This window comes from Brachyistius frenatus, unplaced genomic scaffold (assembly GCF_029030835.1).
Source record: "Brachyistius frenatus isolate BFR_SWC_R1_liver_20210118 unplaced genomic scaffold, ASM2903083v1 Contig_190, whole genome shotgun sequence".
NCBI lineage: Eukaryota > Metazoa > Chordata > Actinopteri > Embiotocidae > Brachyistius > Brachyistius frenatus.
Genome location: NW_027210789.1, coordinates 697,807 through 709,185, shown reverse-complemented (window position 1 = coordinate 709,185; position 11,379 = coordinate 697,807). Strand labels below are relative to the sequence as shown.

The 11,379-nt window shown below is 41.3% G+C and overlaps 1 protein-coding gene across 1 annotated transcript; it reads left to right on the top strand.

Annotated features, from left to right (window-relative positions):
- The first annotated feature begins 671 nt into the window (after nt 1–671).
- LOC138632646 (zinc finger protein 27-like) lies at nt 672–10,752 on the top strand. Its single transcript, XM_069718374.1, has 10 exons — nt 672–1,117; nt 1,712–1,781; nt 1,865–1,952; nt 2,049–2,298; nt 3,191–4,549; nt 5,895–6,212; nt 6,684–6,738; nt 6,854–6,920; nt 7,001–7,259; nt 7,889–10,752. The coding sequence occupies exons 1-10, from the start codon at nt 839–841 to the stop codon at nt 9,221–9,223; spliced, it is 4,080 nt and encodes a 1,359-aa protein (XP_069574475.1). The 5' UTR covers nt 672–838; the 3' UTR covers nt 9,224–10,752.
- The last annotated feature ends 627 nt before the right edge of the window (nt 10,753–11,379 follow it).

The window sequence follows — 11,379 nt, the reverse complement described above, 5'->3', positions numbered from 1 at the left end:
TGTTATGATGGATGGTCAGTGGAGGTGGGCTCAGTTTCTCACATGGGGGAGGTGTTGATGGGGTTGTTTTGAAGTCCATGGGGGGGGGGGGGGTGAGGGGAGAGGCACAGTGTGAGGATTTAGCCCTGGTCACTGATGAAGTGTGAGGGGGAAGCAGCTATGAAGAGAAAGGGTGTTGGGTCTGCGTGGTCAGGGGAGGAGGCACCTGACGGTACTGGAATGACCTAAATAATGAACACATTCAACTCAGTTCAGGCTTTCCTCAGCCTGAAATCCCCTTCCCCTTGAATTCAGTGATCGTCTTCACTACCAACCACACACCCATCACTTTGTTTCGCTGGAGCTTGTACTCCAGCTTTCACCTGTATGCCACTCTGTGCTTCCTCCGCCTCACTTTTATCCCTCTGCTCAATCCTGACCACATCCCTCCAGGCTTTCTTTTTCCTGTTCAGCATCTCGTGCAGGTTACTGGTCATACAAACCAGTTTATAGGAGAATAATCAAATTACCCTGGAGGGTATGGTGTTTGTACCGTTTGAAGTTTCTTATATATTTGTTAAAGGTTTTCTGACAGGCCAAGCCGGTGTACGCCTGAAATGAAATTGCGCAAACCTGTCCGTGAGACCACGCCCCTTCAGCCGTCACCACGCCCCCTTCAGCCGTCACCACCACCAGAGCAGAAATGGCTATCTGTTAGCTGTTGATAATGCGAAGGTACCGAACATGGTCCATCTCCCTGCTCCCGTACGGTGAAAAGCTGGTTTATAACTGCATGAAGTCAGTGTCGTAGCTACCGCATCTGCTCCCAGAACCAGTGGGTCAGAACTTAAAACCCAAGATGTGCTCTGTCGTTGGCTGTGACTCGTGGCGTCGCAGTGTGCAGCGGTTCAAGTTACCGGACGACCCAGACAGGAGACTTCATTGGGTCCAGTTTCTTTTCGAAGTTAACGGGCAGCGACTAAAAGAATCGTCTTGGACTGATATCACTATTTGTAGTGAACACTTCACACCCGACTCTTTTTTAAACCCGACCCCGACTGGCACTTTCCAGCTAAAACCCGATGCTGTCCCACCGCTGAGTATCAAGTCCGAGCCAGATGAACCCGAGCCCAAGCAGGTGAGACAGAAACATGTCTTGTTGGGTGTCTGACGGTAAGCGTCTGGAAAGAACTGTTTCAAAACAAACAAGGTTCTGAAAGGCGGCGACACGAAACCCGGATAATATGATGTCGGTATTTTCCAGGTATCCTTGGCTGAATTAAACCTTTAGTTTGGTTTCATGAAAGCAGTGGCACCTACGTTACCATGGAGATTAATTCCGTGCAGTTAGCCTGCCACAGACCAAGCAAACGTCACCGCCTTTAAAGCGTGTGCAAGTGACGCGTTGACGCAAGTGAACGTGGAACCATGTGTTATTGTAAGGAGTTCTCAATTGAACCATCAGCTGATTACAACAACTTTGTATTCCAGTGCAAGCTCTTAGGTTAGGTTAGGTTAGGTTAGGTTAGGTAGTTACTTTATTAATCCCCGAGGGGACATTTTTTTTTCGCTGCAGCAGCATACAGAAGCAATAAGATAATAATAGAATAATAGAAAAGCAATAAAATAGCAGTAAATAGCAGTAACAAATATAAAATGCACAGTATATACAGTACAGTATATATCTATATATATTATATACAATTACTTACTGTTGTAATACTTTTCTTAGGAGCCTCCAGAACCCATAGAATGTGATCAACTTAGAGCGGGTGAAAGTCCAACTTCTTCAACTGTGAAAGGTAAGAGACTTGACTTGACTTCATAAAAAGTCAAGCTTACCTTTGCTCATTTACGTTCAACATTAATACACCTTCATTTACAGCTGACCCAGAAAGCCCAGTGCCAAGTGATGCATCTGATTATGGTCAGGTGCTCCAAAAAATTGTCAACCTCGACACAATCAGACAAAAGTAAGTTATATTAACAGTTATACTTAATTTGATCATAACGGTTTAGTGTTTTATGTCTATATTTAAAACTATCTGCATCTTTAAATTCTCTTTTAGAGCTGAGCTTCTTCAGATGAAAGGGAAGTATGTTGTGAGTGAAAAGCGACTCCTGGAGTTGTTTGGCTGCAAGTGCCCCTTCTGCGGTTCTAAAGCAAATGTTGAGAAGGTTATCCAGGGCGTGCTCATCATTTTGAACAAGCACTGCCAACAGTGTGACTACAGATACGAGTGGAAAAGCCAGCTCAATGCTCATGTCCCAGGAGCTGAAGATCAACACCAGACAGGGGGGAAAGAAGAAGCTTCAGAGGTAGGACGTCAGTTGTTAGATATACTACACAATATCTACCTGTGCATCCAATTGTGTTGTCTGTATTTTTGCAATTTTGCAATTTCTGGCTCTTGTAAAATTAACAGGTGAATTGCTATCAAACTAGAACCATTTTCACTTGGTGCAATTTCACCATTGTTTAAGTGTATATATGTTTCTTAGCTGTATATATGTCTATTTATGTTTTATATTTCTATTGATGTCTGTCTGTTTTTGTTTTTGCACATTGAGAGAGAAGTTACAACCGGTGTCCAATATCCTTGTATGTGTTAACATACCTGGCCAATAAAGCTAATTCTGATTCTGAGAATTACAGAGCGAAATTAATGTGATCGTGACACAGACCGTTGAGCTTTGACCACCAAAAAACAGGTCATCCTTGAGTCACGATAATTTTTTTGTGCCACATTAGAAGAGATTTTCCCAAGACATTTCTGAGAAATTGCGTTCACAGTGGGAAATGGATGTGAACTCACAGTGGCCTTGACCTTTGACCACTAAAATGTAATCAGTTCATCCAATGTCGACTTGGATCCACGGATGACGTGTATAGATTTATCCGCCTATTCCATTCTCGTGTATGTAAATATAGAGGGAATGCCTTGAGAATTTTTTTTTTCAAATTTGGCAGAAACATTCACTTTGATTCAAGGATGAACGTGGATGTCCCTTGGACATCGATGTTGAAAAGATGTTACAAAACACGTCCACTGCGGACGTCCCCTGGATGTCAATGTTGGACATCCGACATTGACATCCCTTGGACATTTGTATCGCGATGCGCCGATTGCACCTTCTTGTTTGGCTTTCAGAACGTCCACTGATTTCGAAATTGCAAAATTGTACCTGTTGTTTTCACTGTTTTTCACAGACATTGTCAACATCTGACACCCACAGCAGCATCACGGGGATCCCTGAGATCGTTGCCAGTATTGATGAGGAAAGCGATCCCATGGATGAGTCAGAGGAGGAATCAAGTGATCCTGGTGACATGGATTCAGATGAGGAGTGGGAGCCAGTGAAGAAGGTTTTACCAGGTGGAGTGCTTCACGGGGAACTTGACGAAGATGAAGAAGAAGAAGAAGATGACGACGACAACGATGATGATGATGAAAATTATAAACACAGTCAGCTCTGCACAGATTGTGGAACATTTTTCACTAAAAGATGGCCTCACACATGTGAGCATAAAATAAAGCCCTATTCTTGCAATATTTGTGGAAAAAGATGTGTCAGTGAGTTGGCTCTAAACTCTCACGGCAGAATCCACAATGAAAACTATGAGCATCGCTGCAAATACTGCTACGCTGCATTCAAAACAAAGGTGGACAAAATCACTCACGAGCAGACCCACCTAATCGAAGAAACCCCTTATGAATGTCCGGACTGTTCACAGACGTTTGCCTCAAATAAGGAGCGTGCAATCCACCTGGAAGATCACAGAGGCCCAAAGCAGTTAAAATGTCACATCTGTGGGATAGAATTTAACCGCGCTCCTTATCTCCAGAGACACTTAGCGGTGCACACAGGAGAAAAGCCATTTAAGTGTTTGGTGTGCCAACGTGGCTTCAGCCAGGCGGGCCACCTGAAATCCCACATGCGCCTTCACACAGGGGAGAGGCCTTACAAGTGTCACGACTGCAACAAGTGCTTCAATCACAACGTGAGCTTAAAGAGTCACGCCCAACGTTACCACTCGTCGAGCTCTGGACCTGAAGAGAAGAAAGAAAAGATAGATGAAAAGCAAAGTGACTCTCGTGACGCTGAGGGTGGTGGGAACAAGAAAGATGCCGACTCGGGTCTTGACAATGCAGAGGAAGAACAGGATACAGAAGATGATGTGCAGAAGGAGGTAATACGTAGGCCAAAAAATAAAAGAAGCACAGGTAGACCCATAGGAAGGCCGAAGAAAGGTTCAGCAGATAACGTGGTTCAGGCAGAGGAAGTGCAAGGTCAGGGTTCAAACACTGTGCGCGCCAAAGTAAAGGCGCAGAGGTTAAAGAGAACACATTGCAGTGATGAAGAAAGTGAGGACGAGCCAACCAAAAGTGACATATCCTTTGACTCGACAAAGAAGGAAGAGGAGAGAGGTGAGAAAGAGACAAATTCTGACAGCGAATCTGATGTTGACCCAGCAGAAAGAAAAAGAAATAGGTACAATAGTCAAAGCATCAGTAAGAGCTCACGGAAGCATCCGGGAAGACCTCGAAAGAATCAGGTAGTGGAAGACGCATAGATGGATACTGAGCTATAAATGTTTTTGAGTTGAGCATTTATGAAGAGAAAAAGTACTCTTAGGCCGGGGTCATTTCAAATGCCATTGTTTTTTTTTTTAAAAAATTTTTTTTTACTATTAACACATAATAGCAGCTTTGTTCTTTGTGTTGAAAATGTTCAATTCTCTTACTGTAAAAAAACAAATATTTCTATGTGCCATCACTTGTATTGTGTGCATATGTACGGGGCAACTGAGCTGGAAAAACATTTGTGCAGTTGAGCAACAAACTGGACAACGGAAACCGCAAAACAGTATTTGGATTGAGGAAAAAGACGTTCACTGTGTGTTCACATGATTGTAATGCTTTCCTGGATAATCATGACTTTTTACAATTCCTTTTTTTGCGGACAAATTCCACAGGAAAAACACGAGCAAGTCCCTACATTGTCAATGTGGGAAAACCCTGTGTTACTAATTTCATTACTGGTGGTTCCGCTCTATTCAAATGTCAGCAACACCCTGAAATTGAAGTAACTACAGATGGACTTTTCCTGATGTGACATGTTTAAATGTCTTGTTGATAAAGGCCCATTGTCTGTGTTTGACTTCCAAAATAAATGTATTCATACTGCCATATCATGGATGACTGGTAACACCAGATAGTTTGGGTTTTTGTTTGTCCAGGTTTTTAGATATTTGCCTCAGCCTCAATATAATGACTGAAGGGAATTTTGTTTATTTGTATTTTATAAAGGATTAAGACATGACACTGATTCTGGACAGACGTGTTAAAAATGACTTTGCAGTGAGGGCAACAATAACGGAGACAGATATCTCTAAACCTTGGGGGAGAATAGCCCGCTTGTATAAAATATATTCAAAAGTTTACGGAAAGTGTTAAACCCTCAAGGTAAGCAAATCAATTACATATCTTACAGTTACAATCAATACAGAATTATTATCTTTTCACTGCAGCTAAGGGGAAAATCGTAGAGGCAATTTTATACCAAAATATTACATTGGGAGATTGATACTTATTTTGTGTTATTCAGACTAACAAAGCCCCGTATAGGTTCAGATAAACTTCTGATAATGTCGTTTGTCCTTAGTTTTCTCTTTTAGTAATGACAAGAAATGTCAGTAATTCAACGCGATTCGTGTATTCAATGCAAATCCAGGACACGCCCGTCATTAAAACACGCGAACCCAGCCAGAAAGCCCCGCCCATTTCGCCAGCACCACGGCTGACTAGCATAACAGCTAGCTGATGGCTGCACAGTGTGGCTGACGTCGGAAAGCGGTCGTTGCTCCAGGTCCCGCTTACTTTTCCATGAACATTGCACTGTGAACGACCGCATTAAGAGCCAGAGGAACACGAGTTAAATCCGAAATGTGCTCCGTCGTCAGATGTGATTCGTTTCTTCGAAGCGCGCAGCGGTTCAAGTTACCGGAGGACCCGGAGGACAGGCTGCAGTGGGTCCAGTTTGTTTTGGAAGTTAACGAGCAGCGACTGAAAGAGTCGTCCTGGACTGATATTTCCGTTTGTCGCGAACACTTCGCGCCCGACTGTTTTGTAAACCCGATCTCGAGTGGCGAAATCCAGCTAAAGCCCGGTGTTCTCCCATCACTGGGTCTCCGACCAGAGCCTGACAAACATCTGGAGAGCCCACGTGTGGTGAGTCTGCTGCAGCAACATCTGCAACTAACCACTACGGAATTCAATTGGCTTCAGTACGATTTTAAACTTGCAGAGTGATCACAAATAATGTAAAGTTTGTAGCTGTAAATCTTTTTAAACCTGTAAAATGTATCTGCATAAACAATTCGAGTTTGGGCATGTTTAGAACAAAATATATATATACAGTATATATATTTGTAAAGAAAAAAAAAAGTGCATTTGTAGAACAGAATTATATTTATAAAGTAAAGGACAAACTTTGGAACCTTTTGTGAACACCTCTCCACAAGCTCAATTCTTATTGACCGTAATTTGAGCCGATAGTGTTTTAAATAAACTAGAAACCGATTGTATTCATGGTATACTTGGTGGTGCTGTGTGTGGGAACATAAATATGTCCATTTTTTTCATGTATTATTTTGTAGCTTATGTTAAACTATCAGCTTTTGTTTTTGTGATTTTGTGTAGGAGCCTGTGGAAACTGCAGCTTCCAGCCCTGAAAAATCACAGCACACTCTAACAGGTAGATATAGAGAAAGGTAGAAAAGGTTGTTTATTTGTGACACCCTTTCTCTACTCATGAATATTGAGCTATTTTGTAGCCTGCATCCTGATGTCATATTCACCTGACGCTTCAGATGCTGTCTCTGCTGGATCTGGCCAGACACAACAAAAAGATCTGACTACACAACCAGACAAGAAACTGTAAGTTACCCTTGCTCTCCATGTTGTAATACTGTACATCAGGTTGTGTCTGAAAATCTGAAATTCTACTTGTGTTTTAGAGCTACACCTCCAAAGACGAAAGGAAAGTACGTTGTGAACGAGAAGCGCCTCCTCGAGTTGTTCGGACGCAAATGCCCATCATGTGGATGTAAACTCCAGACGGAAAAGGTCACTTATGGGGAGCTCGTTGTCTTTAACCAACGGTGCTTTAAGTGTGACTACTCTAACCAATGGAAAAGTCAGGTCAATGCTACTGTCCCACCAGCTGACAATAGACACCCGAAAGGAGGCGCAGAAGTGACTTCAGAGATTCAACAGGTAGGTTTGTGCGATTTCTCAAATACAATTACATTTAATTTGACCAGAACTATTTAAAATCTCACACTGTAAAGCCCCTATCAGAAAAAGTTTTTATTTTTTTATTTTTTAAACTTTGATTGGTGGCAGAACCATGGTTGATATTTTGGAACTACAGTTCCCGTTATGCAGGAGGCTTAGGGTGATACAAAGTGTAACTTTGACATGGAGGTCGGTTATTTAGCCCGTTGTTTGAGCCCGGATTTGTTGTCTCTTTGAGAAACTGGCATCAATAAAAGTTTGGCAGTTCCTGTTTGTGTTCATGGATGTCTAGCAAACTACCACTGAGTTACTTTGCTACTGAAGAGAACCCGAAAGCCTGATCATTTTGAGAAGTTCTGGAGTGTCTTTAAACCATGACTCCTTATTTAATTAATTTGTGATGGACATTGGGGGCAATTATTTCCTCAGAAAGTGAGGTATGACTTAAAGTTGAATTTGGTCTCAAAGCACATCTCTTGCCTCTCCCTCCATGAAAAGCTCATTTATAACAATAAATTCTTGCATTTCCTGTTTAATATGTTGACTTCTTTGCTCTACAGACTTTGACAACTTTTAATCGTGCTAGTTTGTCATTGTATGTTTCCCAGGCAGTGCCAACAGACGACAGCCCCGGCAAAGCAGTTTTGTCTGAGATTGTTACTTTTAGTGATGAAGAAAGTGATTCCTCAGATGATGAAGAGGAATGTCATGACGTTTGGGAGAGTTCAGATAGTGAATGGAATCCACCGGAGGATTCAGAGGAAGATGAAGACAACGATTTAGACTCCACGTGTGGCCTCAAAATTAATGAGCTCTGCACAGATTGTGGACGTTTTTTCAGTATTCAGAAGCCTCACGTTTGTGAGCACAAAATAAAGCCCTATTCCTGCAATATTTGTGGCAAAAGATGTGCTACCGAGATATCGCTAAAAGTTCATAGCAAAATCCACGATGAAACCTACGAGTATCCCTGCAAATACTGCTATGTTACCTTCAGGACCCGGGTGGACAAACTTAAACATGAGGACACCCACAAATATAAAAAAAATCCCTACAAATGTCCTGACTGCCCAGAGACATTTGACGCCAGTAAAAAACGGCGGACCCACTTGGCAAAGCACAGAGGCCCGAATAGGCTTCTCTGTGGGGTTTGTGGGATTGAATTTTTTCAAGTAAATCATCTCCAGAGACATTCTGTCGTGCACACGGGACTGAAACCGTACAAGTGCTCAGTGTGCCAACGTGGCTTCAGCCAGTCAACCCATCTGAAATCCCACATGCGAGTGCACACGGGAGAGAGGCCTTACAAGTGTCAGCACTGTGACGAGTCCTTTAATCACAACGTGAGCTTGAAGAGTCACATCCAACGTTACCACTCATCGAGCTCTGGACCCGAACAGAAGAGGGGTAAAGTGGACAAAACGGCAAATAACGCTGGTGATACTGAGGACAATGGGAATGAGAAAGACACAGACTCTGAGTCTGACAATTTAGAAGAAGATGATACAAAAGAGGAGGAGCCGAAAGGGAGAGCAGATAGGCCAAAAAATCAATATAAGAGATCAGGTAGACCCAGAGGAAGGCCTAAGAGAAAAGCAGTAGGCAACTTGGTTCTGGCAGGGGAAACAGAAGACGAGCGTTTGAACACTAAGACAGCGAAATCAAAGTCACAGAAGTTGAAGAAAACGGGTTCTGCTGATGAGGCGAGCGAGGAAGAGCAGTCGGGCAGTGACGTATCCTTTCACTCAGCAGAAGAGGAGGAAAGAAAGGAGGAGGAGGAGATGACGAGGAAGAACGCAAGGAGCTCGAGAAGAAGTACAAAAGATGACAGCGATTTTAACCCAGAAGAAGAAACAAAGAAAAAGAGGCGAGTCAGTGAGAGCAGTGGTGAGAGCTTAGCAAAACGTAGAGGAAGACCAACGGAGAAGTCTTTGAACACGTAGAGCTGAAGAATTCATTTAGTGAGTTCAATTGTGAAAACAAAAGGACCCCCAAAGATCAGAGGGCTATACAGAACTGTATGGATGTCTTTCAGTGGATAAATTAAAACAATTCCTGGTGTGAGAAACAAAACATCCACGCAGACCAGCGTGTCTCTGAATTTAATCATCTTACTGTCAAAATATCATGTTGTTTGATTTTCAAATACCTTTAATCCTGTTAACTGATGTGTAGACCAAGGAATCAAATTGGAAACAGGAGACTGAGCAGGCCTGATATTACATTTGTGATATGACTTGTCTGAGCTCCTTTGCAAGAAAAGCAAGTCAATATTCGTTCAGAATCAGCATCAAGCTCATGTCAGGGGCTATTCAGCTTGATAATTGATCCTGCTCTCGGAGTATTAGATATCGCTACAAACAGGATCAGTCCTAAAACCACAAGCACAAGTTACAATATTCAATATTGCAAGCAAAGCTATTTGCAAATAGCCTTAGGAACAATTGGATCGAGTAATCACTCTAAAGAACGGTATTAGTGTTAGGATTAGAGAGGGGTTACAGAATGCTGTTCATGTATCTGAATAATAACAATCTGTTTGAAATGATTAAATAGCTTTATACAGTTAAATCAAGGCTGGTACTGTGTCTCAATCAGTTTTTTTTCTTACGCTTTAAAAAGCTGCACAATTATGCGACGTGTTGAAAAACATCATTATCAGTTCATCTATCAGTTCATCCATCAGTTCTTTTTTTTCATGTTTTCGTAAGTCAGTATTACAGAATGCTTCCCTTTTGGCCAATAAATCAGATTTACTCAATGACAATGTTCTTTTATGTAATGCCAGAAAATGTATAGAGGCAGGGTTGGTATTTCCATCTCACTGTGGTTTGAGGTTTTTCTGAAAGAAAATGTTGGCTCTCTGTTTAGCCTGAGCTTCAGCGATAACCGATGTGTCCTCAGAGCTTTGTGAAGGACCAGAGAGATATGGTTTACATTACTGCTGACTGTTTTGATTTACTACTTTGACTGTAACTTCTCAGACTATGGTTTTGCAACCGTGTTGAGAAACTAGACAAGAAAAGTAAAATATAGGTTAATAAAGAAGTGAATGAATAAACAAATGAAAAGCTGTGGAGTTCTGCACTCTTTTGATTTACCTATCCTAAATCTCTGCAGGTTTATTGCCATACTATTTATAAAGTCGCAAATAGTTGAAAGCAACATTAAATATGCAAGTTGTAGATTATCTTATAAAACATAGAAAATACCTTACATGGGTCTTTAATCTTTTTATGCAAACATTTTTAAAATAAATGTGTCCAACTAATAAAGTTTAGAGCTATTGTGTGTTGAGCACGACCGAACAGTTGACTCTCAGCTCTACCAGATGTTGAATTTAAATTATAGGACTGTATCTGGGTTCGGAGTTCCCACTCAGATCAAAAAGCCTGAATGAATCCCCTTCCTTACATGTTCATCCTCTTTCTGTGTGTGCACGCCACTGACTTAAGCTTGCTTCAAGACCCATAGAGTATTTTGAGCGTCAGATAAACGTATTTTTTTCTCTGGGAAAGAGTCAGCCTGTTAATGGGGAAGTCCAAGGCTCCTCACTGTGGACTCTGCTTGGAGAACTGAACTGAACAAAATTTATTTGGCTTTGTTGGGCTGCAAACCATCATACTTCCCGGATGGACTGATGGAGGAATAAATGAAGTTGAATTGTTTTTTTTGTTACATTTTTCAAATGTATCATTCAGTTGCATTATGTTTGAACAAAGAAAGAATAAGACAAAATGCAAAAATTACTTTTATCTGATATTATGAAAGTATGGAGTATGCATAGATTTCTTCCACAAATTACATATTTTTGCTCAGCTCCAGTGATCTAAGTGAAAAACAAAACAAAAAAATACAAATGAATAAGAGTAAGACTTCTTAAGTCAGCCCATTCAGTCAAAACCTTAGTGTTGGATTTAATACTGAGGTGATTTTAAAAGTATTTTTTGAGTGATATCACACTGATGGTACATGTAAAATATAGAGTAATGACAAGAGTGAAGAAATCCATTTTTAATTTTTGTAAATTTTGTTTGAATTCACAGCTGTGACAGTTTGGATTAATATTCCATCATTTATTTTTCATGTAAAATTGCTA

Bases quoted from the DNA above. Each gene is read 5' to 3' on its own strand.
- LOC138632646 (XM_069718374.1), top strand. From the start codon at position 839: ATGTGCTCTGTCGTTGGCTGTGACTCGTGGCGTCGCAGTGTGCAGCGG. The intron at 4,550-5,894 runs GCATAGATGGAT...TGAACGACCGCA, and splicing joins AGAATCAGGTAGTGGAAGAC to TTAAGAGCCAGAGGAACACG. The intron at 6,921-7,000 runs GTAAGTTACCCT...CTTGTGTTTTAG, and splicing joins ACACAACCAGACAAGAAACT to AGCTACACCTCCAAAGACGA.